General features: G+C 37.4%; 2 protein-coding genes across 2 annotated transcripts; one reads left to right on the top strand and one right to left on the bottom strand.

Moving 5' to 3' along the window:
* Positions 1-16,602: 16,602 nt before the first annotated feature.
* On the top strand, positions 16,603-17,181 carry LOC139105296 (uncharacterized). Its single transcript, XM_070661307.1, has 3 exons — positions 16,603-16,667; positions 16,844-17,004; positions 17,066-17,181. The coding sequence occupies exons 1-3, from the start codon at positions 16,603-16,605 to the stop codon at positions 17,179-17,181; spliced, it is 342 nt and encodes a 113-aa protein (XP_070517408.1).
* Positions 17,182-18,262: 1,081 nt separating this feature from the next.
* Positions 18,263-19,150, bottom strand: LOC139105682 (uncharacterized). The gene is made up of 2 exons (XM_070661914.1): positions 18,804-19,150; positions 18,263-18,344 (listed from the first exon to the last, which is right to left on the bottom strand). Exons 1-2 carry the CDS (start codon positions 19,148-19,150, stop codon positions 18,263-18,265), a joined length of 429 nt encoding a protein of 142 aa, XP_070518015.1.
* Between the last annotated feature and the right edge of the window lie 6,602 nt (positions 19,151-25,752).

Raw genomic sequence — 25,752 nt, 5'->3', positions numbered from 1 at the left:
CTAGTTCACACGGATTCGGTGGAATCTTACTTCAAAAACAGCCTGATGGTACTTGGCACCCGATTGCTTTTTGGAGTCAGCAAACAACACCCGCCGAAGCCAAATATCACAGTTTTGAATTAGAATGCTTAGCCGTCATATATGCAATAAAAAGATTTCACATTTACGTAGCCGGACGCAAATTTAAAATCGCGACCGATTGTGATAGCTTCCGACGCACTTTAGATAAACGCGATATCAATCCGCCAATATCGCGTTGGGCCCTTTTTCTGCAAAGTTACGACTTTGAAATCATACATCGCTCGAGAAGCCGCATGGGTCACGTCGACGCACTCAGTCGTTCCCACGGAATGCATATACTCGAAAATAGCACATTCGAAAAAACTTTAGCCGTTTGTCAAGATCGAGACGAAAAGATTATTGAAATTCGAAAAAAACTTGAAACGGGAGATATTAAGCATTACGAACTACGCGACGGACTTATATATCGTAAAGACAAAAACAAGAAACTGTTATTCTATGTTCCACACACTATGGAAAATAACGTAATCAGAACTAACCACGATGATTTCGGTCACGTCGAAATTGACAAAACTATCGGTAACATAATGACCACATACTGATTTCCAAATATGCACGAAAAGGTACATCAATATCTTATAAATTGTTTGCGATGTATAAAGTTTTCTCCACCAAGCGGGAGGGGGAAGCGATACCTACATAGTATTCCAAAAGAAAACACCTTTCAATACCATACACGTAGATCATGTTGGTCCATTAGAAAAAACGGGAAAGGGTTTTCGACACCTTTTTGCGATCATTGATGCCTTTACAAAATTTATTCGGATCTATCCGTGTAAATCAACCTCGAAGAAGCATTAAAACATCTGCGTGACTACTTCCGTGCATATAGTAGGCCAAAACGATTGATCTCAGATCGTGGCACGTGCTTCACATCTAACGTCTTTAAAGAATTTTCGGAAACAAACGCGTTTACACACATATTAAAAGCAGTAGGTACTCCCAGAGCGAATGGTCAGATTGAACGTTTTAATAAAGTAATCGCATCAATGCTCGCAAAATTAAGTGAAGCACTCAACTAAAGAAACACCAGCGCGACTATTATTTGGTCTTAAACAAAGAAAGGAACCTAACGACTCATTACGCGATTTAATAAACTTAGATTCTGGATGGATGCGTAATCTTGACTTATTCCGTTATGAAGCCCAAGCAAATATCGTAGAGTCACAAAAACAAAATGCGGAACGATATAATTTGCGGCGGAAAACGGCGCGTACATATAAGGTAGGAGATTACATAGAAATAAAAAATACTGAAACAACTCCCGGAATCAATAAAAAACTCATCCCAAAATTCAAAGGGCCCTATGTCATAAAGAAAGCTTTAGACTTTGATCGGTATGTTATCTCTGATGTAGAAGGATTTCAATTAACCCAGCGACCATATACTGGAATAGTAGCCCCTGATCAAATGCGCCCGTATCTGGCACCTTGAAATGCGATAATATTATTTATACTTTAAATTCATTTGCTATGCGTTATTATAGAATTTAAGTTTTTTTATTATTTCTTTTGCGTTCGATACCTTGAACATAAGTATAAGCTACATTATATAACTTTTTTTTTATTTGTTTATTTTTTTGTTAATCATAAAAAAAATATATGAATGAAAACGTTTGATTGGGACAATTCAAACGGTCAGAACGGCCGAACTGTAAGCGTATAATTATCATAAGGTTAGTAAAATGCGATTAAGCACGCTCAAAGATTAGCAGGAACACCTTTGGGGAACAACCTACGGGAAAGAACCTTCGAAACAAAGGATGCGAAAAGAAAGAGCTCAGCGGAGCTCCGAGAGCAGTTAGTCGTCTATCGTCCGCCGAACCTATAACTGTTAATAAATAAATAAAGCCGTGTCAAGAATTAAACCTCTTTACCAGCTCATCATTAAAACCACCTACAATAATTAAAAATTTTTTTCTTAATTTTTTTTCTTTTTATTAGCGTTTGTTCTTTAGAACTTTAATTTATACACAAACTAAGGCAAATACTTGTATTGCAACAATAACGACAGCTACTTTAAGTAAAGAAGTCGAGTTAAAATATTTTGGTTTTGGGCGAAGTGTCGGCGGTAGAGCAAAAAAAACTTTAGTACAACGCAAACTTGTAAAATCATGAAGGAGGCGATTTTAGAAAAACTTAGCGAAGGATTGGAGACTCAAAATTTACAATCGAAAATTAGTAAATGGTTAGCAGGAGCAAAGATCGAAAAGGTGAAAGAAAAGAACGTTAAACATATAATTATTTATTTTATATATCACTTTATTTTAATTTTATTAATTTATTAAGATTTATATTTATTTACAACTTATTTAACTATATTTTTATTTTTGACTGAGTTTTTATTTGACTCCTTTTTTATTTTTTACTATTATTTTATTATTTTATTATATATACTTTATTACTGAGAGGAAAAAAATATATACGTAAATGTTATGACTCTTGTATAGTATTTATAACAAATTTAATAAATATTATAAATAATATAAAAAATAAAAAATAAATAATAAATAATTATAAACAAAATAAATAATAAAAAATATTTATAACAATAAACATAAATTTTGTATTAATTATACGTTATTTAAATAAAAAAAATAACAAAGAATTTTTTAAATGCAGTATCTGTCGTACAGCCAAGCTTGGACCGACGCTGGTATTAGTATCGGCCCGATTTTATTCCGTCGTACAAATAAGACTGGGCCAATTTTGGCTGAGAAACGGCAACCAAGACTGGCCGTAACCTGGGTGCCCAGACTTGGGCCGACGCTGGCATTAGTTTCGGCCCGGCGTTATCATTCCGTCGTTCAGCCAAGCCTAAGCCAGTTCTGGCTAACAATCCCCGGCCAAGCTTGGCAGCTTGGATGACCAGGCTTGGGCCGACGTTGGCTTATTTCACATTTTCTACATGGGATATGCAAAAAAATTATAAGTCTTCAAAGTCGAATATCTCGCGATCTAGCCGTCGGATGGCGTTTTGTTATTAACATTTTTTTTAGTTTTTAACGCGCGTTCCGAATTCGTTGCGGGAACTATTGGTACTCTTGGATTTCTTTTCGTTTGGCAATCGGGCGGTTCCGCGCGCGGCGTAACTTCAAAGTTGAATAATTCGGTTTTTAATGGAGATAATTAAAAAAAAATTACACAGTACTCCTCGTATTAAGTAGTTCTATTGATATAAACAATCAGAACTAATTTTGAAAAAACTTTTTTTTAATTAAAAAAAAAATTAAAAAATAAAAAATAGGTTTTTTGTAAAGTACTCCTATTTACGTCTAAATGAATGTATTTAACCCTTCAGAACTATTTTTGGACGAAAAAAGCAAAAAAAAATAGTGTGAAGTTAGCTCCCCGTTTTTCAAATTGCAATATCTCGGTTAATTCGCTGAAACGCTTTATATAGTATTAAAGTACTCCTATTTACGTGAAAAGAGACCTGAAATTCTAATTGAAACTTTCGAAATCGAAAGTTCGAGGGCTAATTTCACACACCTGATAACATTTTTTTCTTTGAAATGGCCAGGAAATTGCATAAAGCAAACATCAAGTATTCCGAATGCATATCGCAATCAAGAAATTGCTGTAAACTTTTTTTCAAATCGAAATTGGAAACGAATAACATCTCAAACCCCATACTCGAAGAACTGCACCTCGAGGCGTTCATCCCGCAATTGCTCCTATACTCTCCTCTCTGCCCGCCTCCATTTTCATTTGTTCCCGAGGAGGCCGAGTTTCTGGATGAAGATGATTCTGTATCTCTTTCGGAACTAGACTTCCAAGATCCTTCAAATTCACTTGACCCGAGTATCAAACTTCTCGAGGATCACGAGGAATCGAGTGAGATCAAAGATCTTCTCCTCAAGCTCTTTCGGAGAACTAGTACTCCGTGATCGGATCCTGTCTCGGAAGGGGCCTTTATCATCGGCCCCAATCATTTCGATACGGAAGAAATTAGGAAGCAGGCGAGCCGCTCTCCTTCTGATTCGAATTTCTTTGTATTTTATCCGGAGGTAGAAACTCCCTTCCTGGCTCCGATGAGCCTGATAGACTTAGTATTTCTGCGCACAACAGTCAGGGTGTACGAAATCAAAGAAATCACCCTCGATTAATTAATTCTATATATATATATATATACAGGGTGTTCCGTAAGTCGAGGTCAATCGCTCGGGAGATGAATGAGGAACCAAAAACAAGAAAAAGAGTTAATATAAACATAGGTACAAAAATGCGTTGTTTTCAAGTTATCGCCAGTTGTAAGTCGCGCGCGCGCGCGCGCGTGTGTATGGATCTAAAGATTATATAAGGTGTTCGAAATATACAATATAACAGCAACACCCGCACAATAATCAACCACAACTCATTTACCTTATGCACAGACAAGAAGCCGAGGAATCCCAGCTCGCCGAGGAATAATATAGCCAACAGTGGTTGCACAAAGAAAGCTTTGTATGTTCTATTTTGGAGGAGTCTTTTTTTTGTAACTTTTTGTAGTTTTTTTTTTGGGATTATTTTTTTGGAGAAGTCTTTTTTTGGGAAGAGTTTTGGTTTTGGGAGTTTTTTAGGGGGGTTCTTATTTGGGGGAATCTTTGTTTGAGGGAGTCTTGGTTTTGGAGGAGTCTTTTTATGGAAGAGTGTTCGAGATACCGCAAGCAATTTGTGAGGTGCGGGTTCAAAATTCAAGTTTCAGATTGCACAATAATAATTTACGCACTTTATTATATTGAGTATTGTCAACAGAGTTTGCAGCTGATGTGCGCGAGAAAAAGCCACTGCTGGGCCGAGATCTTTAAAAGCGAAATTGTTTTATTCGTTAGCTTTTTGCTAGAACAGACAAGCTATTGCAAGTTAATGTTCGAAACTGCTATGAGAACACTGCGGAACTTGCGGAGGTTGGAGCTGCGATTGCTAAGCTAGCGCGTCGTAGACTGACTCAATCGGCCGCGCGGTCAGTCCGGAACAGTTATTGCTTTGTCTCGTTAGACAAAAGCGTAGATCTTTCGAGAAGTCGGTTCTTCCCGAAGGGATAGTCCCGTTGCCAAGCACGATTAGGCACATACGGATCGATCATATGCTAAACATATGACCAAAACATGCCTGCGATTCAATAAGACCCGATGCTGGTCAAGGCGATAGAAAATAGCAGAAAGCCCTTACAATTTTACATAATAAGATGTTAAAATCCTGAACAAAGAGTCTCGGTTTTGCTTAAAATGTTTGTCGAGGATGCTTTTCGCGCGCTTATACTTGGCGCTTTTTTATACCTTTTTTTAAAAAAAGGTAATTTTGGGGAGCCTTCATTCATTTTGTAGTTTATAATCAAACAATATTAATGTACACATTTTACGTTTTATTTTAGGGGAGTCTTTTTTTGTAGTCATTTTGTAGAAGTTTTTTTTGAGGATTCTTTTTTGGGGGAGTCTCTTTTTGTAGTCATTTTGTAAAAGTCTTTTTTGAGGATTCTTTTTTGGGAAAAATCTTTTTTTGGGGAAGTCTTTTTTTTTGGAGGGGGGGTTCTTTTTTTGGGAAATCTTTGTTTGAAGGGGTCTTTGTTTTGGAGAAGTCTGTTTATGGAAGAGTCTCGGATTTGCTTAAAAACTTTGTCAATAATGCTTTTTGCGAGCTTATACTTGGCGCTTTTTCATACCTTTTTTAAAAAAAGGTAATTTTGGGGTGAATTCATTCATTTTGTAGTTTATAATCAAACAATATTAATGTACACATTTTACGTTCTATTTTGGGGGAGTCTTTTTTTGTAGTCATTTTGTAGGAGTTTTTTTTGAGGATTCTTTTTTGGGGGAAATCTTTTTTTAGGGAAGTCTTTTTTGGGGGGAGTTTTGGTTTTGGTTAAAACACACATTCTGTTTTATTTTGGGGAGAGTAATGTTGGGGGGTTATATCAATCTAGAGACACGTTAGTATTTTACATTACATATAACATGCAGCAAAACTAACCATGTTATTACACTATATGTCATTTATTCTTAGCTATTTTGAGATTTTCGGATTTTAACAACAATCCAACCAATCGCTTTCTAAATAGGTGCCGTTAAAATTTTGTATATTACTGATTGATTTTTTTCGAGAAAATGTTTGACATATAAAATAAAATGGGCCCCATCCAACGCCCATTCTCGGGAAATTTAGAAATATCGGTCTCAGGCGCACAGCAGCCTTCTATCTACGCACAGCAATCAATATTTAAAATTATTAAAAATTAAAAGTGTCATTGCGAACCTAGATTCATTCTTCTACGGTTCCACATAAAGGACCCCGCACATATCTTATGGAAAATGGCTCTCGGTTAAATTCGCTCAAATTTTGCTATCTTCTAGAATTTGTTATTCTGAACAAAAGTTTCCATGACCGCAACAAGATCTGACGAGCCGTTTTTGCTTTATAAGGGTTTGAGTATCGGTAATAATAGTTTAATTGTATACGTATGTAAGACTATTTTTACTATTTTTTTCGAATTACAGTACTTTTTGAGTTAATGAAGTTTCCAGCTCTTAGCATTATCCAGGATCAACAACATGGACGTGGCGGGAATCTGATCTCTCATGTGTACATGTATATGTGTGCATATACATGTACACATGAGGGATCAGATTCCCGCCACGTTCATGTTGTTGATCCTGGATAATGCTAAGAGCTGGAAACTTCATTGTACTTTAACAATTAACTCAAAAAGTACTGTAATTCGAAAAAAATAGTAAAAATAGTCTTACATACGTATACAATTAAACTATTATTACCGATACTCAAACCCTTATAAAGCAAAAACGGCTCGTCAGATCTTGTTGCGGCCATGGAAACTTTTGTTCAGAATAACAAATTCTAGAAGATAGCAAAATTTGAGCGAATTTAACCGAGAGCCATTTTCCATAAGATATGTGCGGGGTCCTTTGTATTATTTCATAGAATAAAGTGAGCCTCATTTAACGTCCATTCTCGTGAGACGCACCAAATTACTACTTTTTGTCTCTCCGTTGCAATGTTACATTTGACACCTCTAACGTTTTAATAAAAATATTGGTCTCAGGCGCTCAGCAGCCTTCTATCTGCGTACAGTAACCAATATTTTAATCATTTCGCAAAGTTTCTTATTCAAAGATATTGATATTTTCTCATCTTATCATTGATCCAATCGATCACTTTCTATATATAATTTTTTAAAAACTTAAAATTAATTTATCACAACTCGAGATTCTCGAGAATAATTTTTGGGTACTTTCAGCAGAAAAATCTGCTCTGCACTTTAGTAAAAACCATATCAATCAAATTTAACTCGTATCATTATTTTTTGGCAAAATTTTTACAAACGTCTATATTAAATATCAATCAGATTTTTTTTAATTTTTATTGATATCTTATTGGTCCATGCATGCAATTTGTTAAATTTATTTTCTATCGTTTTTTTGTAAAAAACGTATATCAAGATCTTTAGCACTTTTGGGCCATTGTCTTTTTTTAACTCGCGAATTATCAATTTTAATCCAACTATTAGATTCTCTACAAATACTTTTATAATTTCCTTCTTCAATACTTGAACCATAATGAAATATAGCATATAAAAACGATTCTCCTAAATCTTGTCGAACATCATATCACGAGGCACGGTAGTGCCTCGCGCCAAGTATAGGCGCAGCGTATTACCGTGCCTATTATACGCGAGACCAAGTATTGAGAAATTCGTACATGTTTGGATCTCGACAATGGCTGAACCGATTGCTTTCTACATAGGTTCATTGTGTAGATTAGGGTCGATTTATATAATAAAAGTGTTTTTATTTTTTCGCTATGTTATTTACAAACAAAGATATCGCGATGTAAAGTTTGCTTGCAAGAGTAAAATCACATTTTAACGTCATCGTCGTCGTCGTCGTCGACGACAAAAATGTTCTTCTCGTTTTCGCGCGGCGCTAGATGGCATGGATTGATTTATCGACTCTGTTTCATTTATCGACTGTGTTTATTGATGAGGGATGATCGCGTAATAAATATCCCCAAAAATAGAATATAAAATGTGCACTTTAATAACAAATACTCTTTATAAAACTAATGAGATCAAATAAATGCGCCAAGAACCTGAAGAAAATAGAAAATTATATTTAAACAAAATTAAGATTCCCCCCAAAAATGACTCCCCCAAAATAGAACATAAAATGTGTACTTTAATAATAACAAATACTCTTTATAAAACTAATGAGATCAAATAATTACGCCAAGAACCTGAAGAAAATATAAAATTATATTTAAGTAAATCCAAGACTCCCCCTAAAAAAGACTTCTCCCAAAAAAAAACTCCCTTAAAATTATACTTGTCTAAAATAGAATATAAAATGTGTACTTTAATATAATATAATAATAAATACTTTTTATAAAACTAATGAGATTAAATAAATGCGCCAAGAACCTGAAGAAAATAGAAAATTATATTTAAGCAAAACAAGATTCTCCCCAAAGAAGATCCTTAAAATAGAACATGAAATATGTTCTTTAATATCAAATAGATTTGCCTCAATAATATAACGTGGTTAACATTACAAACCCATATAGAACTGTACAAAAGTAAACTTAGGTTCGCCCCGATATGATATAACATGGTATATAACATGGTAATGTAAAGAAGAAAAAAAAACTTGGCGCTGCGAAACCAAATCTTTAACAAATACTCTTAATTGATCAGCATTTAATTTTGCTATCATTTGAGAAACATCGATATTCTTATCGGTTTTTTCACCAAGATTTTAAAAATCTTGCATCGCTTTACCAACTTCTACATTTTGAATGCCGATTGGATTATCAGGATCATCCTGAGACACATTCTTTTGTTGTAATTCTTCATCAGTTTGCTGAACTAACTGTTTTGCATTTTCAAATGCTTTTTGCAATTCTTGTACTTTTTCGTGATATTGCAATGACTCTGTAAAATGTAATTTTGCTCTTTTAAATGCTTCCGCATAAGTGTCAAAATTATCTTTAAGATCGTTTAAATTTCACCATGGTTTAAACATAAGAAGTAAAGAAAAGAAATAATCTTCGGGCTGTGTTTCAACATTGTATTTATAGTGATTAATAAGACATGCACATCGTCGTCATTTAAGAAAATGTTTACTATCTATTTTATAATATTTAGGTATATTATTCTTTGGCTCGATTGTCGTGATATCATACCATTGGGCGAACTCGTAAAGAGACATAGATTCCATTTCTTCCACTCTTTGTGGATAATAATCATCTACTAAAGCTGGACAAAAAAAATCTGTGGATTCATTATCAAGAGCTTCAATCTCTTTACGACTTTTTAACTTTTTTTGTCGTATACGATTAACAGTCAACCATTTAATAGTTGTATTACGATCGGTTCCATATAAAGGAATGCTTAATAATGTATCTGCAGCTTCAAGAGCTCCACATTCCCTATTAGTTAAAAATCGTAAACCATAATTCCAAAGAACACTGCCCAATGATTTATTTTTATTATTTTTAAAATTCTCAAGATCGAAGTCAGATAACTCACTTTTACCCGCTTTATTTACATACTTAGTAACATACCATGTAAGCAAGGTCGACTTTTCACCAATAAATTGTATATCCATATTTCCTTCCCATGCAGTAAGAAGCACGGAATTATAATCATTAATATCAACTTCATCTTCTGTTCTAGGAAGATCATACAATCTACTTTTATGTTTCAATTGCTTTCTACCTGCTATTGAAGTTGCTACATCTCTCATATACAATGTTTCAGTAACAGGTCGTGGAAATCCAAAACGACACCTACGAATAACTTTTCGTCCTACTTTTTTCGATCGTAGACAATAATCATTATGTCTGTGTCGTTGATGTTTATCAACACGACCGTACAATAATGGTGCAATATTTTTATCTGGCTTTTTGCAGCTAATGTATTGCGAAATAAATTTTAAAACTTCTTCTACAGAAGATTCTCCAAAAATTGGTGGATTTTTTATCCAAATTAATAAATAAAAATGTTGTATGCCTCTACTTTGATATTCTCGTCGCCAAAAATAGTGCGTTACTTCTCCGATCGGAAAATCTTTCAAACAAATAAAATCTATCATCGCTCGAAATTTATTATCGAGAAATCTCGACGTTAATACAGGATCTTTAGCAACAAGTACACTAGTACTCAACGAAGAATCTTGCCATCCATTAACTTCACGAATATATTCACCTAAATCGTCCCATAACCATTCACTAGGACTTAACGTTAAAAACCATGTTGCAGGTCCGTAATGTCGAGCCATACAATCTAAATCGTTTCTTGGTCGACGCCAATATTGCTCTGTATTTCGAAGTACGGAAAATATAGTATTTAAATTGGACTCCAACAGTTCTTTCGACATAGCTTCTAAATATTCCGCAGCCGTATAACGGCTTCGTGGATCAATTATATTCATTTTATGATAAATTCCACGACTTAACTGACGAATATTTGCTCTATTTAACAAATAAAATAAGTATTGTTGATTCAGTCTAAATTGTGGATGCTTAGACATCAAACGACATTTAATAAATTCATGTTCTTCAAGTTTGTTTGGTCTTTTTTCATCATATTGTCCATTTTTACCGAATGGATATAAATCTGGAAACCACATCAAATCCAAATTCTTTTCACGATTATCCAAAGGTACATCTTGAATTTTTAACTTTTGATACAAAGCAGTTGCAGTTTTATTTTCTTTTTTTTCATATAATGGATATATAGTATATTGCTCGTAGTAACTCTCATTGTCATCTTTTTGAGTCAACATAGCCTTGCGCTGGTGTAATTGAACTTCATCATATGTCATCTTTTGCGTTTGCAAATTGGAATTATTTAAATCATTTTCTTCATTAAATGGAGCTTCTGCATCATTTTTTGTTTCTGAAATTCTACGTTATTTAGACTTCCTAAATTTAATTGAACATGTGTTATGGGCAGTACAATGCCAGAATATAAAAAGTTATGAATTTTCAACCATTTTAAAGCTTGATATATTTTTTTTAAATCCACTAAGTCTTCCCAAATAATTTTTGATTTAGTTGGAATATTTCTAACTAAGATACGTAATTCGTGATTTAAATTTATTGGATCAATTTTTGAACATAATTTATTAAAAGTTTCTTCTAAAGGAATTGGTAAATGAAAAGTTGAACCTTTAACTTTTTGTATTTTTTGTCTTTCTGGAATTACCTTATGAAAAACTGTTCCCATTTTAACCACAGTCTGAAAAGCTTTAGCTCTCTGTATAAGTATTTTCTCAAATTCGTTCAGAGAAGATATACACTCCGGTACATCATTTGCGAATAAATTATTTAGAATGCAATAAAGAGGCAACAGACCGCAACGAAATTTTTTATCACAATAACGACATATGTATTCAGGATTAATTTTTTCTTTCTCTATATATGTCATTAAATCATTCCAAATTGGATTATTTTTACGTGTTTGAACTTTATTATTAACTTTAGAAATATTTCTCTTGTAACAAAGTCTTTCACACGATATACAAATATATCGTGGTGTATCAAGAGAACGTTTTTTCAAAACTTTAAACGCATTTTGATATTTTGAAATAATATCATCATCGCTCATAATTGTATCACTTTGCTGATGCTTGTATATATCCGCTATTTCTTGTGCTGAACGTATAATTTCTTGTAGTTTATCAACTTCACCACAAGTTAATGCTTCGTCCAACTCTAACATTTTTTGATAAGAGCTATAAAGTTGGTAAAGCAAACGTTTAATATATCTCACTTTTGGGAAATGCGGTGATAATAATTGAACTGGAATAACATAGCTTTACAAAGATTTAAATTAATGTAACAGCTATGTGCGTGACCCTTTTTAGAATTTTCTAAATTTTTATCAAAAATTGTTACAGTGCAATCGTGAATTCTTTGTATTAGTTCTGGAATTTTCCTCAAAGTACACTTATTTATAGCTTCTAACAATTTTTGATATCGTTCGATTAGAAGCGGATCATTAACTTTACATAAAGTACCGCATAACCACGATTTTTTTGCTCGAGCTTCTACCAAAGGTAACGTATTAACAATTTGTCCTCTCGTATTTAACATTAAAGGTTCCGTTACATTAACTTTGGATGAATTAATATCACAATACGTCGAATCAACGAAATAATTTTCAGACGAAGCTGTATGTCTAGATATACCACAAAATGCACTTATTTTGTCATCAACTGTAATACATTCTGCAGCAACAGACAAACATGTTTCAGATCTATTTTTGAGTTTAGCTAATATTTTATACATATTACGAACAAAATTATCTCTAATATTGAAACACCACCGAACAATTTGTTCTGCTTTCAATCTTTTATCAATATAAGATTTATTACTATTAGTAATACCTTGTTTGTATAAAATATGTATCACATATGTCTCAAAAGAATTATGAGTTCTTAAATTTTTTGTGGATCTAAATTCTGCATATTTTTTAAATATATTTTTGACAGGATTACTATTTTCCACTGCAACTGTGGACTCTAATTTTTGTTTCTGGTAGTATTGCTTATTATAAAGCCACTTACGCTCTGAGTGCAACCTGTAGAACGTTTTTTGTCTTTTTTGCACATGCTCTGAATTGAAAAAATAAAATATTCGTTTTCGTAAATGTTCTTTTTCTTTATTTTTATGTATAAACATTGTTTTTATGCGATAAATTTCTTTTTCCGTGCATAATTTTCTCTCCGTTTAGCAAGCTTATATTCGTTACTATTTTCACAGTCTTCTTTCTGTTTAGCACGTTTATTTTTTCTCTTATTATGTTCACATGGTTTTCTCTGTTTAACAATATTATTTACCGAATCTTCTTTATATTTACGCCGCTTTTTAGCACCTTTATTTTTTTCATCTTCATAATTTTGACAGCGTTTTATAGCACATCTCTTTAAATTTTGCGCATAATTCACTTGGTCATTATCATGTACATTGTCTTCTTGCTGACATTGTTTATTTTTATTAATATTATTTAATTTTTGTAATTGCTTCTTATCATATTGTCGTTTTATACGTTTCTTTGTTGCGTCTAACTCTTTTGCTCTTACTACAGCTAATGGTAACACTTTCTGTATTACGCCACATTGCAAATCTTGTGGAAAATGCTCTATCACATTAGATTCAAAAATTTTTAATAAATGCAAACGCATTTTACTCCAATCATACTTTACTTTCTCGGGTTTTATATTGAATAATAACGAAACGGCGAAAGCTATGGCAAAAACACCGCAATCGTCACTATTTGGTTGTTTCTGAACAGAAGGAAATATAAATGAATTCTTTTTTTGAAAACTATATGTTGGAAACAACCTTGATAACATTATTAAATGATCTTCATGTACATTGTTTAAATTTAATGAATCATAAATAAATATACGTTTTGCATTGTAATAACTACATACCCAATGTTGTTGACTATATAATATTTGTATATGTTTTTTGTTCGGAGAGACAGGATTTATTGTTTGTGGTAATTGTATCCGCCACGTTGAAACAGGTTTATAATTTGAATGATTTTCTAACAGATTGTTAAAATGATCCATATGGACATCACTTAACCAATCTCCCCGAGTAATTTCATCTTTTTCTTTAAGTTGTAAAATGACTCTTTTTTGTTTTGAAAACATGTTTTTTAAGTTACTAATTTGTATTTATAAACAACAAAGCAATCGTTTTGTGCAGGCACACAACGATCTGTATTTTTTGGCACAAAAGCAGACTATGATCTTTGGTGCAGATACAACGTATAATCTTTGGTACGGAAATACCCTATGTTTTGGCACAGAAGTAGCCTATATTCTTTGGCGCAAATAAAGTATATATTCTTGGATATAAATGCAGCCTATATTCTTTGGCGCAAATGCAGCCTATATTCTTAGGCGCAACTGCAGCCTATATTCTTTAGCGCAAATGTGGCCTATACTCTTTGACGCAAATGCAGTCTATATTTTTTGGCGCACAGCAGCCTACGATTGTAAGCGCACAGCAGCTTACGTATGTAAGCGCACAGCAGCCTACGTATGTAAGCGCACAGCAGCCTACGTATGTAAGCGCACAGCAGCCTACGTATGTAAGCGCACAGCAGCCTACGTATGTAAGCGCACAGCAGCCTACGTATGTAAGCGCACAGCAGCCTACGTATGTAAGCGCACAGCAGCCTACGTATGTAAGCGCACAGCAGCCTACGTATGTAAGCGCACAGCAGCCTACGTATGTAAGCGCACAGCAGCCTACGTATGTAAGCGCACAGCAGCCTACGTATGTAAGCGCACAGCAGCCTACGTATGTAAGCGCACAGCAGCCTACGTATGTAAGCGCACAGCAGCCTACGTATGTAAGCGCACAGCAGCCTACGTATGTAAGCGCACAGCAGCCTACGTATGTAAGCGCACAGCAGCCTACGTATGTAAGCGCACAGCAGCCTACGTATGTAAGCGCACAGCAGCCTACGATTATAAGCGCACAACCGCTTTTATTTTAAAAAATCCTCAAAATTGACCTGATAAAAAAAAATCCTCCAAATAAATCTGAAAAAAAGAAAAAAAAATTACATTCTAACGTAAAAAACGTGGCGTGTGGAGAGAACGGAACGTATGGAAAGAATAAATAACGAGGAAAGAACGAAACATGTGAAAAGAACAGAGCGTGCAAAGAAAACGGAGTGTACGGAAACGAAAAAAACAGAGCGTACGGATCATTAATTGCGTAAATTTATAACCAAAATGCTACAACCGCGTTTTCTGATTAATTCAGCCAATCAGAAACGATTCAGCCAATCAGAAGCGCGAAAAGTACAAGAAAGCAATAGAGAATAGATAACAGTCAACAAGAAAGCGAAAGAAAATACATAACAATCATTAATTGCAAAAATTTACAACCAAAATGCTACAAGCGCATTTTTTAGTTAAATCAGCCAATCAAAAACGATTAAGCCAATTAGAAGCGCGAAAAGTACAAGAAAGCGATAGAGAATAAATAACAATCATTAATTGCAAAAATTTACAACCGAAATGCTACAAGCGCGTTTTTTAGTTAATTCAGCCAATCAGAAGCGATTCAGCCAATCAGAAGCGCGAAAAATACAAGAAACTGATAAAGAATAGATAATAGTCATTAATTGCGTAAATTTACAACCGAAATGCTACAACCGCGTTTTTTGATTAATTCAGCCAATCAGAAACGATTCAGCCAATCAGAAGCGCGAAAAGTACAAGAAAGCGATAGAGAATAGATAACAGTCAACAAGAAACGAAAGAAAATACATAACAATCATTAATTGCGTAAATTTACAACCGAAATGCTACAAGCGCGTTTTTTGGTTAATTCAGCCAATTAGTAGCGCGAAAAGTACAAAAAAGCGATAGAGAATAGATAACAGTCATTAATTGCAAAAATTTACAACCGAAATGCTACAAGCGCGTTTTTTGGTTAATTCAGCCAATCAAAAACGATTAAGCCAATTAGAAGCGCGAAAAGTACAAGAAAGCGATAGAGAATAGATAACAGACATTAATTGCAAAAATTTACAACCGAAATGCTACAAGCGCGTTTTTTAGTTAATTCAGCCAATCAGAAGCGATTTAGCCAATCAGAAGCCCGAAAAATACAAGAAACTGATAAAGAATAGATAATAGTCATTAATTGCGTAAATTTACAACCAAAATGCTACAACCGCGTTTTTTGATTAATTCAGCCAATCAGAAACGATTCAGCCAATCAGAAGCGCGAAAAGTACAAGAAAGCGATATAGAATAGATAACAGTCAACAAGAAACTAAAGAAAATACATAACAATCATTAATTGCGTAAATTTACAACCGAAATGCTACAAGCGCGTTTTTTGGTTAATTCAGCCAATTAGAAACACGATTCAGCCAATTAGAAGCGCGAAAAGTACAAGAAAGCGATAGAGAATAGATAACAGTCATTAATTGCAAATATTTACAACCGAAATGCTACAAGCGCGTTTTTTAGTTAATTCAGCCAATCAAAAGCGATTCAACCAATCAGAAGCTCGAAAAGTACAAGAAAGCGATAGAGAATAATTAATAAGATAGAGAATAGATAAATCAACAAAAAACGAATTATTAATTGCGTAAATTTAAATCGACATGCTACAATCGCGTTTTTTGGCTGATTCAACCAAGCAGAACTGAGAAAAGTACAAGAAAGCGACCGAGAAAAGATAACAGTCATAGCGAAAAAATAAGCGAAGATTGTAGGAAAAAACGAAAACGTATCATACCCTGGTTATCACTATATGCACGACGAACAGTCCTAAGCCCAATCTGCACAGTCAATGTTAAAATTATACGCGATCTATCACAAAACCACAACATAAACAATATTTCACTCTCGCTGTAGTGACAACCGTCACAAACTATGTAAATATACGTTACGAAGCTCACCGTAACTACTATAAATTGTTATAAACTCACCCATAAAACGCAATCGTTTTTTGTTATACTAATCTCAGTTCCCGCCATTTCACAATGGCGACAATTACGGATGAAGAACTTCAACAAATAGAAGAAAGTTACTTTATTAATTGTAGAAGGTAAGATCAAATGATAATTAATACACACACACACACACACACACACACACACACACACACACACACACACACACACACACACACACACACACACACACACACACACACACACACACACACACACACACACACACACACACACACACACACACACGTATATGTATATTTTTTTTCAGCTACATGGATGATACGGAAAAAAACCGGCAGTCGTCTCTTTGCGACAAGGAGACGGCTGCCCAACAGCAGCCGCCACCTTCTCAGGAGGCACCATCACAGAACGAGATAATAAACATCTTAACAAAAAGAATTCTAGAATTAGAAAACAAGCTAAAAAAACGTAAGTATCTTCATAAATATGATAACTATAATTTTTTATTAATAATTTTTTTTTTTTACAGCACCTCGCTGGCAACGAGCCGGACACAGCAGGGGTCGCGGACGTGGCCGCGGACGAGGTCGCGGACATGGCCACGGTGCCGGCGTTACACACAATCAGACATTATATTTTTATTAATGTATTAACCTGTAAAAAATAATCTGTATTTCCTGTATTAAAAAAAATAAATTACTACAGTATATAAATATAAATCTAAATGCTATTTGCGATGTTATATCTCTGAGTGGTTTTATACATGTTGCAAAACTCAATGAAGTGCCACAAATCGTATCAAATTTATTTGTGCGTAATTTAAAAATTAGTGATGTAAAAAACATAGCAATGAAATTACTATAACATTGGCATTACAGCATCTTTTATGTAAATTAAACAGGTAAATTTATATGTTTAAATTTTATTGCAAATTATTTATTGTCATATTAATTTTAAATATAATGGCATTTTACGATAATTTATGTAAATAATACATGTATATTTTATCGTTCAACACCCATTTTTGTGCCATTACTTTTATACATGTATTATTGACATAAATTTTCGTAAAATGCCATTATATTCAAAATTAATATGACAATAAATAATTTGCAATAAAATTTAAACATATAAACCTGTTTAATTTACATAAAAGATGCTGTAATGCCAATGTTATAGTAATTTCATTGCTATGTTTTTTTACATTACTAATTTTTAAATTACGCACAAATAAATTTGATACGATTTGTGGCACTTCAATTATGTTTTGCAACATGTAGAAAACCACCCAGAGGTATAACATTGCAAATAGCATTTACATAATATTTATATACTGTAGTAAATTCTTCTATATTGACAACGATTGTTACTTTATACGCTTCTCTAATGTGATTAAAATTAAAGATTCTCCTAATTTGCCAGAATTTAACGAAAACAATTTTGTAGCTTCTGCCTCTTTTTGACGTTTATCTTGTTCATCGTGTACTTGTCCCATTTTACAAAAGCTTCTTGTAATTGTGTAGTACCAAGTGCGAGCAGATGTATCCAAATCGTTTCGCGATTTTTTACCTGTATTAAATTTTTTACCTGTATTAAATAAAATAAAATTATATATAAAATATTATACTAATTTAACAATTTTTATCATACCTTTGACCTCCTTATAGTCATGCTTAATTTCCGTTAGCGTCATCAATGCATTTATATTCCTGTTAGTTAACTTCTTTTACTGTACAATCTTTATCATACTTTTGACCTGCTTAAAGTCATGCTTAATTTCCGTTAGCGTCATCAATGCATTTATATTCCTGTAAAAAATAAAATAAATTACTACAGTATATAAATATAAATCTAAATGCTATTTGCGATGTTATATCTCTGAGTGGTTTTATACATGTTGCAAAACTCAATGAAGTGCCACAAATCGTATCAAATTTATTTGTGCGTAATTTAAAAATTAGTGATGTAAAAAACATAGCAATGAAATTACTATAACATTGGCATTACAGCATCTTTTATGTAAATTAAACAGGTAAATTTATATGTTTAAATTTTATTGCAAATTATTTATTGTCACATTAATTTTAAATATAATGGCATTTTACGATAATTTATGTAAATAATACATGTATATTTTATCGTTCAACACCCATTTTTGTGCCATTACTTTTATACATGTATTATTTACATAAATTTTCGTAAAATGCCATTATATTCAAAATTAATATGACAATAAATAATTTGCAATAAAATTTAAACATATAAACCTGTTTAATTTACATAAAAGATGCTGTAATGCCAATGTTATAGTAATTTCATTGCTATGTTTTTTTACATCACTAGTTTTTAAATTACGTACAAATAAATTTGATACGATTTGTGGCACTTCAATGAGTTTTGCAACATGTAGAAAACCACCCAGACATATAACATCGCAAATGTTAGGTACAAAATTCTCTTTTTGTTTTCTAGAATTTGTATATTCCTTTTCCTCTTTAGCTTTCCTTTCTCTTTCTTCTTTCAGTCTTTTGGAAGCTTCTTCATTCCATTCCTCACCCTTGCGCAGTATACTTAACTGTTCATCTGAAGGTGCATGCTCCTTCTTGAAGATCATTATATCGATCAACGCCTTCTTCACCAAAGAAATAGGCTAGGACACTTGCCACTTCTGCTATATCATAATAGAATTATTAAATTAAATTTAATCTCCTTAACATATAATTACATGCTTATTTCTTACCTTAACGGATCATACTTACCTTAACAAGTAATAAGTCACACTTACCTTAATTAACGGATCACTGCGGATCACTAACCTCACACGTCAAACATCAACAGAGTCGATAAATCAAACAAACTGTCGATAAATCAATCCGCGCCATCTAGTGATGCAAAAACGAAAGGGACATTTTTCGAGACGTAAAAATGACGACGGAGAATCTTAAATAATTTTACTCTTGTAACCAAAACAATTAACGCGATATCTTTATTTATAGACAACGGAGCAAAATAATAAGAACACTTTTATTATATAAGTCAACCCTAATCTATACAATAAGCCTATTAAGAAAGCGATTGGTTGAGCCGTTATTGAGATCTGGTAATCTACGGATTCTCAAAACGTCGTCTCGCGTATAAGAGGCAGAGCCTCGCTGCGCCTATACTTGGCGCGAGGCACTACCGTGCCTCTTGATAAAGTTTTTCTTTGTACGTTTTTTTGTTTTACCAAAAATAATTATTACATTCGTTACTACTTCTATGACTTATTGCTGTTTTTTATGCTGCATTAAATCTTATTTCCATTGTGATTTTAATTTTTCTCTATTTTACGCATTGACATTGAAGACAATTTTCCGCATTCTCGAATGTTTCTGCTTATATGTATGTGGGTGCGGATTTGCCCGCACCTCGGCAGATGACGGTACCGGTATCACCTGCGGCCGGCCGTCGGCGCAAGCAATTGATAGTGCCGCGCACTATCTTCTCCCTTGCCTAGCAACAGCCTGGCTTGGCAACGGGACCCTGGACCTTACACCTTCTAGAAGCCTTTTCGTCAGCTTCCGCTGACGCAGCATTGCATCAGCTCGCATGATGCACCGGGAAGTCCCGTCTTTAACAAAGGGCTGATAAGCCACAAAGAGACTTCCTCTTGCGCTTCTTTGCTGGCGACGCGTCGGAGCGTCAGTCCAGCACTCGAAATCGTTCCGCGCGAACGCGACGGTTTCCAATTAGTTTTGTATCGAGTCTTCGTATTCCTTTTTACTTTGTCATCGTCTCTTCCCTTTTTATATTGGTTTGAAATATACTTTATTAACTTTATCTCTCTCTTGGGTTATTTCGCTACACATCCTGCGCGTTTCCTATCCCGCGAACTAGTGAAAAGCCTAAATTGGTGACCCCGACGTGATCTGAGTGTTCCGTCGCCCAAGTGACTACTTGTGTTTACTTGACTTCAAACGTTTGATGCGCGAGCTCTTGTGAACATGGCCAACATGCTCACCCCGTCGAAGGAGATGTCCTCCGCTGAATCGGACCAGCCTGCGACAGGCGAGGCTGCCTCGGCCGATTACGTCGACCTGACTCGCAACGACGAGCCAACGGCTTCCCCTCGTGCGGCTCAATCAACGCCTCACGCGGCGTCTCTGCCGCCGCGCGTGCCTGGCACTCATCCGGAGGAAACTTCGGAGCTGGCAGCCAGCTGCCGACTTCCGGCCTTTTGGAAGGACAACCCGGAGTTGTGGTTCTTCCAGGTGGAAGCCACCTTTCAAATCCACCGCATCACCGCCGATAGCAGCAAATTCAACATGGTGGTTGCCAAGCTCGATGTCGACAGCCTCCAGGAGGTGGCCGACATCATCAAGAAGCCTCCTGCCTCCGGCAAGTACAATCGCCTTAAGGCATCTATTCTTGAACGCTTAAGCGATTCCGCGGATCGCCAGTTGCGGAAGCTTCTCACTCAGCTAGAGCTGGGTGACAGAAAGCCGTCCCAGTTACTTCGCCACATGCGAACTCTGGCTGGCGACAGGGCCACCGAGGCCGTTCTACGCGTCAAGTGGCTCGATTTACTTCCGGCTAGCTCGCAGAGACTTTTGCGTATTTTTCACGCGTCAACGCTCGACGAACTCGCGACCGCGGCCGACGAGATGATGGACAGTGGCTCTCAAGTCATGGCCATGTCCCAGCCTCCGAAGAAGATCAAAACCGAAGTGGCTGCGACGCCTGTCTCCACGTTCTCCGAGCAAACTCCGTCTCCCTCGTCCGATTGCAACCGCATGCGATCCGAGAATTTGCCCTCCTCCGTCGCCGATTTGGCCGACGCGATTCACGCCTGTCGCGTGTCGCTCGCGAAGCTAATTACTTTGAATCGCAATATTTTTGACCTAATGAAGGCCGATCCTCCTGCCGAGCGCCGCTCTCGCTCGCGCGAACGTCCGCGATCGCGTTTGTTATCATCTTTGTCGACGCCTCCCAGCACGCGCGCGGACAAAGTGTGCTATTATCATCGGCGCTGGGGAAAGGCCGCGAAAAACTGTCAGCAGCCTTGCGATTTCGTGGCTGCCTCGTCTCCGGCACCCTCGGGAAACTAAGCTTTCCAACGTCGCAGGCGGTCCACGTTGGCAAGCTGAACTCTGAAAACCGCCTTCATGTGCTCGATCGTCGCTCGCGTTTGTTCTTTCTGGTGGACTCCGGTTCCGCCATTTCTCTTCTGCCGCGCTCGTCTTGTGAAGACTCGCGCCCGTGCGGACTTAAACTCTTTGCGGCAAACGCGTCGCGCATCGACACCTTCGGACAAAGACATTTGAATCTTAATCTCGGGCTTCGCCGCGACTTCGCGTGGGATTTTACGATAGCTGACATCTCCACGGCTATCCTGGGGGCAGACTTTCTCTCTCATTACGGACTCATCGTGGATTTGAGGAAGGAACTTCTGCAGGATCCGCTGACATCGCTGTCCGTCAAGGGATCTCAGCTTCCGGCCTCCTTCTTCAACATTTCGCCAATTTCTCGGGAACAACTGCCGACCGGCTTCATTGCACGAGACTACGAGAAGCTCATTTCCAGTTTTGCTGACCTCACGGCGCCTTCTTCCGTCGTCTTCGTGGACATCAAGGAAGCGGTGCAGCATCATATCTGCACCCAGGGGCCCCCGATTTCAGAACGACCTCGCCGTCTGATCGGTGAGAAATTGGCCGCAGCTCGCAAGGAGTTCAACACCCTCCTTGCCAGGGGCATCATCCGTCCCTCGGCTAGCCTTTGGGCGAGCCCGCTGCACCTTGTGCCCAAAAAGTCTGGAGACTGGAGAGCTACCGGGGACTATCGCAAGATTAACTCCGTCACAATACCAGACAGCTACCCGCTGCCCATCATAGAAGACCTGTTGCAGGAGTGTCACAACAGCACTGTCTTCTCCAAGGTAGATTTGCAACGGGCTTACTACCATGTACCTGTGGCTCCGGAGGATGTCCCGAAAACGGCGGTGACGACGCCTTTCGGACTGTTCGAATTCCTGGGCATGCCGCTCGGCTTGCGAAATTCTTCGCAGACTTTTCAACGCCTGATGAACCGGCTGCTGGATCACCTGCCTTTCGTCAAGTGCTACTTGGACGACGTCTTGGTTTTCTCCAAGACTCATGAACAGCATCTCTCTCACCTGAAGGAACTGTTCACTGTTCTCCGCTCTGCCAAGCTTTTAATTAATTTTGAAAAGTGTCTCTTCGGGAGAAACAAGATCGATTTTCTCGGTTTCACCATCTCCAGCAACGGATACGAACCTCCAGAGGCCAAGGTTCAGGCAATCAAAAACTTTCCACGGCCGGAGTCACTTGAGCAACTCCGGAGATTCCTGGGAATTCTGAATTTCTACAGGAAGTGCATTCCGCATGCGACAGATCAACAGGCGCCTCTCACCGAGCTTCTCAAGGGAGCCCCTAAAAAGTGCAAGAAGCCTATAAACTGGTCTTCGGCCTTGGACGAGGCTTTTCAGAAATGCAAGGAAAGCATTTCTCGTGCGTGCAGGCCTTCGTTTTTCAACCCCGAAGCACCTCTTCGCCTTACAACGGACGCTTCAACAACTGCGATCGGATCTTCTCTGGAGCAATTTTCCAGCGGCGCCTGGACTCCGCTGGGATTCTTCTCCAGAAAACTCAGCCCAACAGAACGCAACTACAGCACTTACGATCGTGAGCTCCTCTCGATCTTTGCTTCGATCAAATTTTTCCAACGCTTCCTGGAAGGACGGAAATTCTCGATCAGGACTGATCACAAGCCTCTGGTGTACGCAGCAGCGCAACGTTCGGACAAGGCTTCGCCTCGGCAAGTCAGACAGCTGGACTTCATTCTTCAGTTCAATGCGGAAATTTCGCACATCAAGGGAGAACTCAACCCTGTTGCTGACGCTCTGTCACGGACTTGTACCATCTCTAAGCCTACTCGAATTGATGCTGGCACCATTGAACGAGCTCAATTCTGCGACGACGAGCTGCCCACCATTGAAGAGACTACTTCACTGAAGCTTCAAGATCTCACCATCGACGGTCACAAGATAGCTTGTGACGTGTTCAACGGCATCGTTCGCCCTTACTTACCTGAGCCTCTACGAAGAACGGCATTTGAAGTGCTACACAACCCGGCACATCCGAGCATACGAGCTACCACAAAATTGCTCGTTTCTAAGTTTTGCTGGCCCAACATCAAGAGAGATGCCTCTCTCTGGGCGCGCTCCTGCGAGGCTTGTCAACGCTCGAAAATCGGAAAACATAACCGTACCGCTCTTGAAGAGTTCGACTGCCCGGATAATCGATTCGAGCACGTGCATGTCGATCTCATCAAGCTTCCTCTGTGCCAAGATTTTCAATATTGTCTTACTATTATAGACAGATTCACAAGATGGCCCATGGCTATTCCACTCAGGAATATGACAGCTGATACTGTCGCGGATGCCTTCTTCAACCATTGGATCTGCCAATTTGGAACTCCGCTTACTATTACCTCGGATCAAGGGACGCAGTTCGAGTCATCCCTCTTCAGCTCTCTCGCTCGGATCACTGGCTCCAAACGAATCAGGACTACGCCCTATCATCCGCAATCCAACGGGATGATCGAACGCTTTCATCGGACCTTGAAGGCGGCCCTGATGTGCAACAACCAGCGGCCTTGGCCAGAAGTCCTCCCAACCGTACTTCTTGGCCTGCGGACTGCTATCAAGAGGGACCTACAGGCTTCTCCATCGGAGATGCTCTTTGGAACAACCCTACGCTTACCAGGAGAATTTTTCACCTCTCGTTCTCTTTCTGCTAATCCCCGTGTCTTTCTTAATAAGTTTCAGAACCTCATGCAGAACATTCGCCCGGTTCCGGCTTCAGACCATTCTTCGAGACGCCCATTCCAATTTCGAGACTTGGAAACCTGCTCTCACGTTTTTAAGAGAGTGGACACCATCCGGCGACCTCTCGAGTCTCCTTACACCGGACCGCATCCGATCGTCTCTCGCCTCAACCCCAAGGTTTTTGTCATCCTTGTGGACGGCGTTCAAAAAACGGTTTCAACGGATTGCCTGAAGCCCGCCTTCTCTGATGTCGGCGACGCTGAAAGCGAGTCATCCTTCGCGGATCCGGACAGTACATTCTCAGCCCCTTCACCACCTTCAAGGACTGTGACTTTCGCTTCTCCCTCGGAGCAGCTCTCTAGGGGCGGAGTGGATGTGGGTGCGGATTTGCCCGCACCTCGGCAGATGACGGTACCGGTATCACCTGCGGCCGGCCGTCGGCGCAAGCAATTGATAGTGCCGCGCACTATCTTCTCCCTTGCTTAGCAACAGCCTGGCTTGGCAACGGGACCCTGGACCTTACACCTTCTAGAAGCCTTTTCGTCAGCTTCCGCTGACGCAGCATTGCATCAGCTCGCATGATGCACCGGGAAGTCCCGTCTTTAACAAAGGGCTGATAAGCCACAAAGAGACTTCCTCTTGCGCTTCCTTGCTGGCGACGCGTCGGAGCGTCAGTCCAGCACTCGAAGTCGTTCCGCGCGCACGCGACGGTTTCCAATTAGTTTTGTATCGAGTCTTCGTATTCCTTTTTACTTTGTCATCGTCTCTTCCCTTTTTATATTGGTTTGAAATATACTTTATTAACTTTATTTCTCTCTTGGGTTATTTCGCTACACATCCTGCGCGTTTCCTATCCCGCGAACTAGTGAAAAGCCTAAACATATTATATTTGTATACTACATTAATTACATGTTAGTAAAATAAATTGCACAATAACCTTAAGTATTCGCGAAAAGAATGTTTGACTAGAAGTTTTACTAACAAGAGCAGCCACTGATAGTAATTGAAGTTCTGTTCCGGCTTTAACTTTACTCTGTGCTGTAACAATTACATTTTCATTTGTAAATCTGAAAAAAAATCTTTATTTTAATAAATATGGCTTATGAATATTTAATGAAGTACTATTACAAAATAGATATACTTGACCTATTTAATAGAATTCCTCGTTTATTTTTGTCACTAGTCAATGGAAGTCACTAGTCTTCCAGAGAATTTCCTCGACTTAATTTACAATAAATCAAATCGTTATATGTTCACACATCATGTTTGTCAATTATCGCATCTTCCAGGAATAACTTTAATCCAACTCCTGAATTATTAATAAATACCTCGTTTTGATACTTGATTGCCATTACTCAAACTTTTGATCTTAATACCGATCGTATGACAAC

This window comes from Cardiocondyla obscurior, linkage group LG09 (assembly GCF_019399895.1).
Source record: "Cardiocondyla obscurior isolate alpha-2009 linkage group LG09, Cobs3.1, whole genome shotgun sequence".
Classification (NCBI taxonomy): domain Eukaryota; kingdom Metazoa; phylum Arthropoda; class Insecta; order Hymenoptera; family Formicidae; genus Cardiocondyla; species Cardiocondyla obscurior.
The sequence above is the reverse complement of the archived record's forward strand: the minus strand, read 5'-3'. Positions and strand labels throughout refer to the sequence as shown.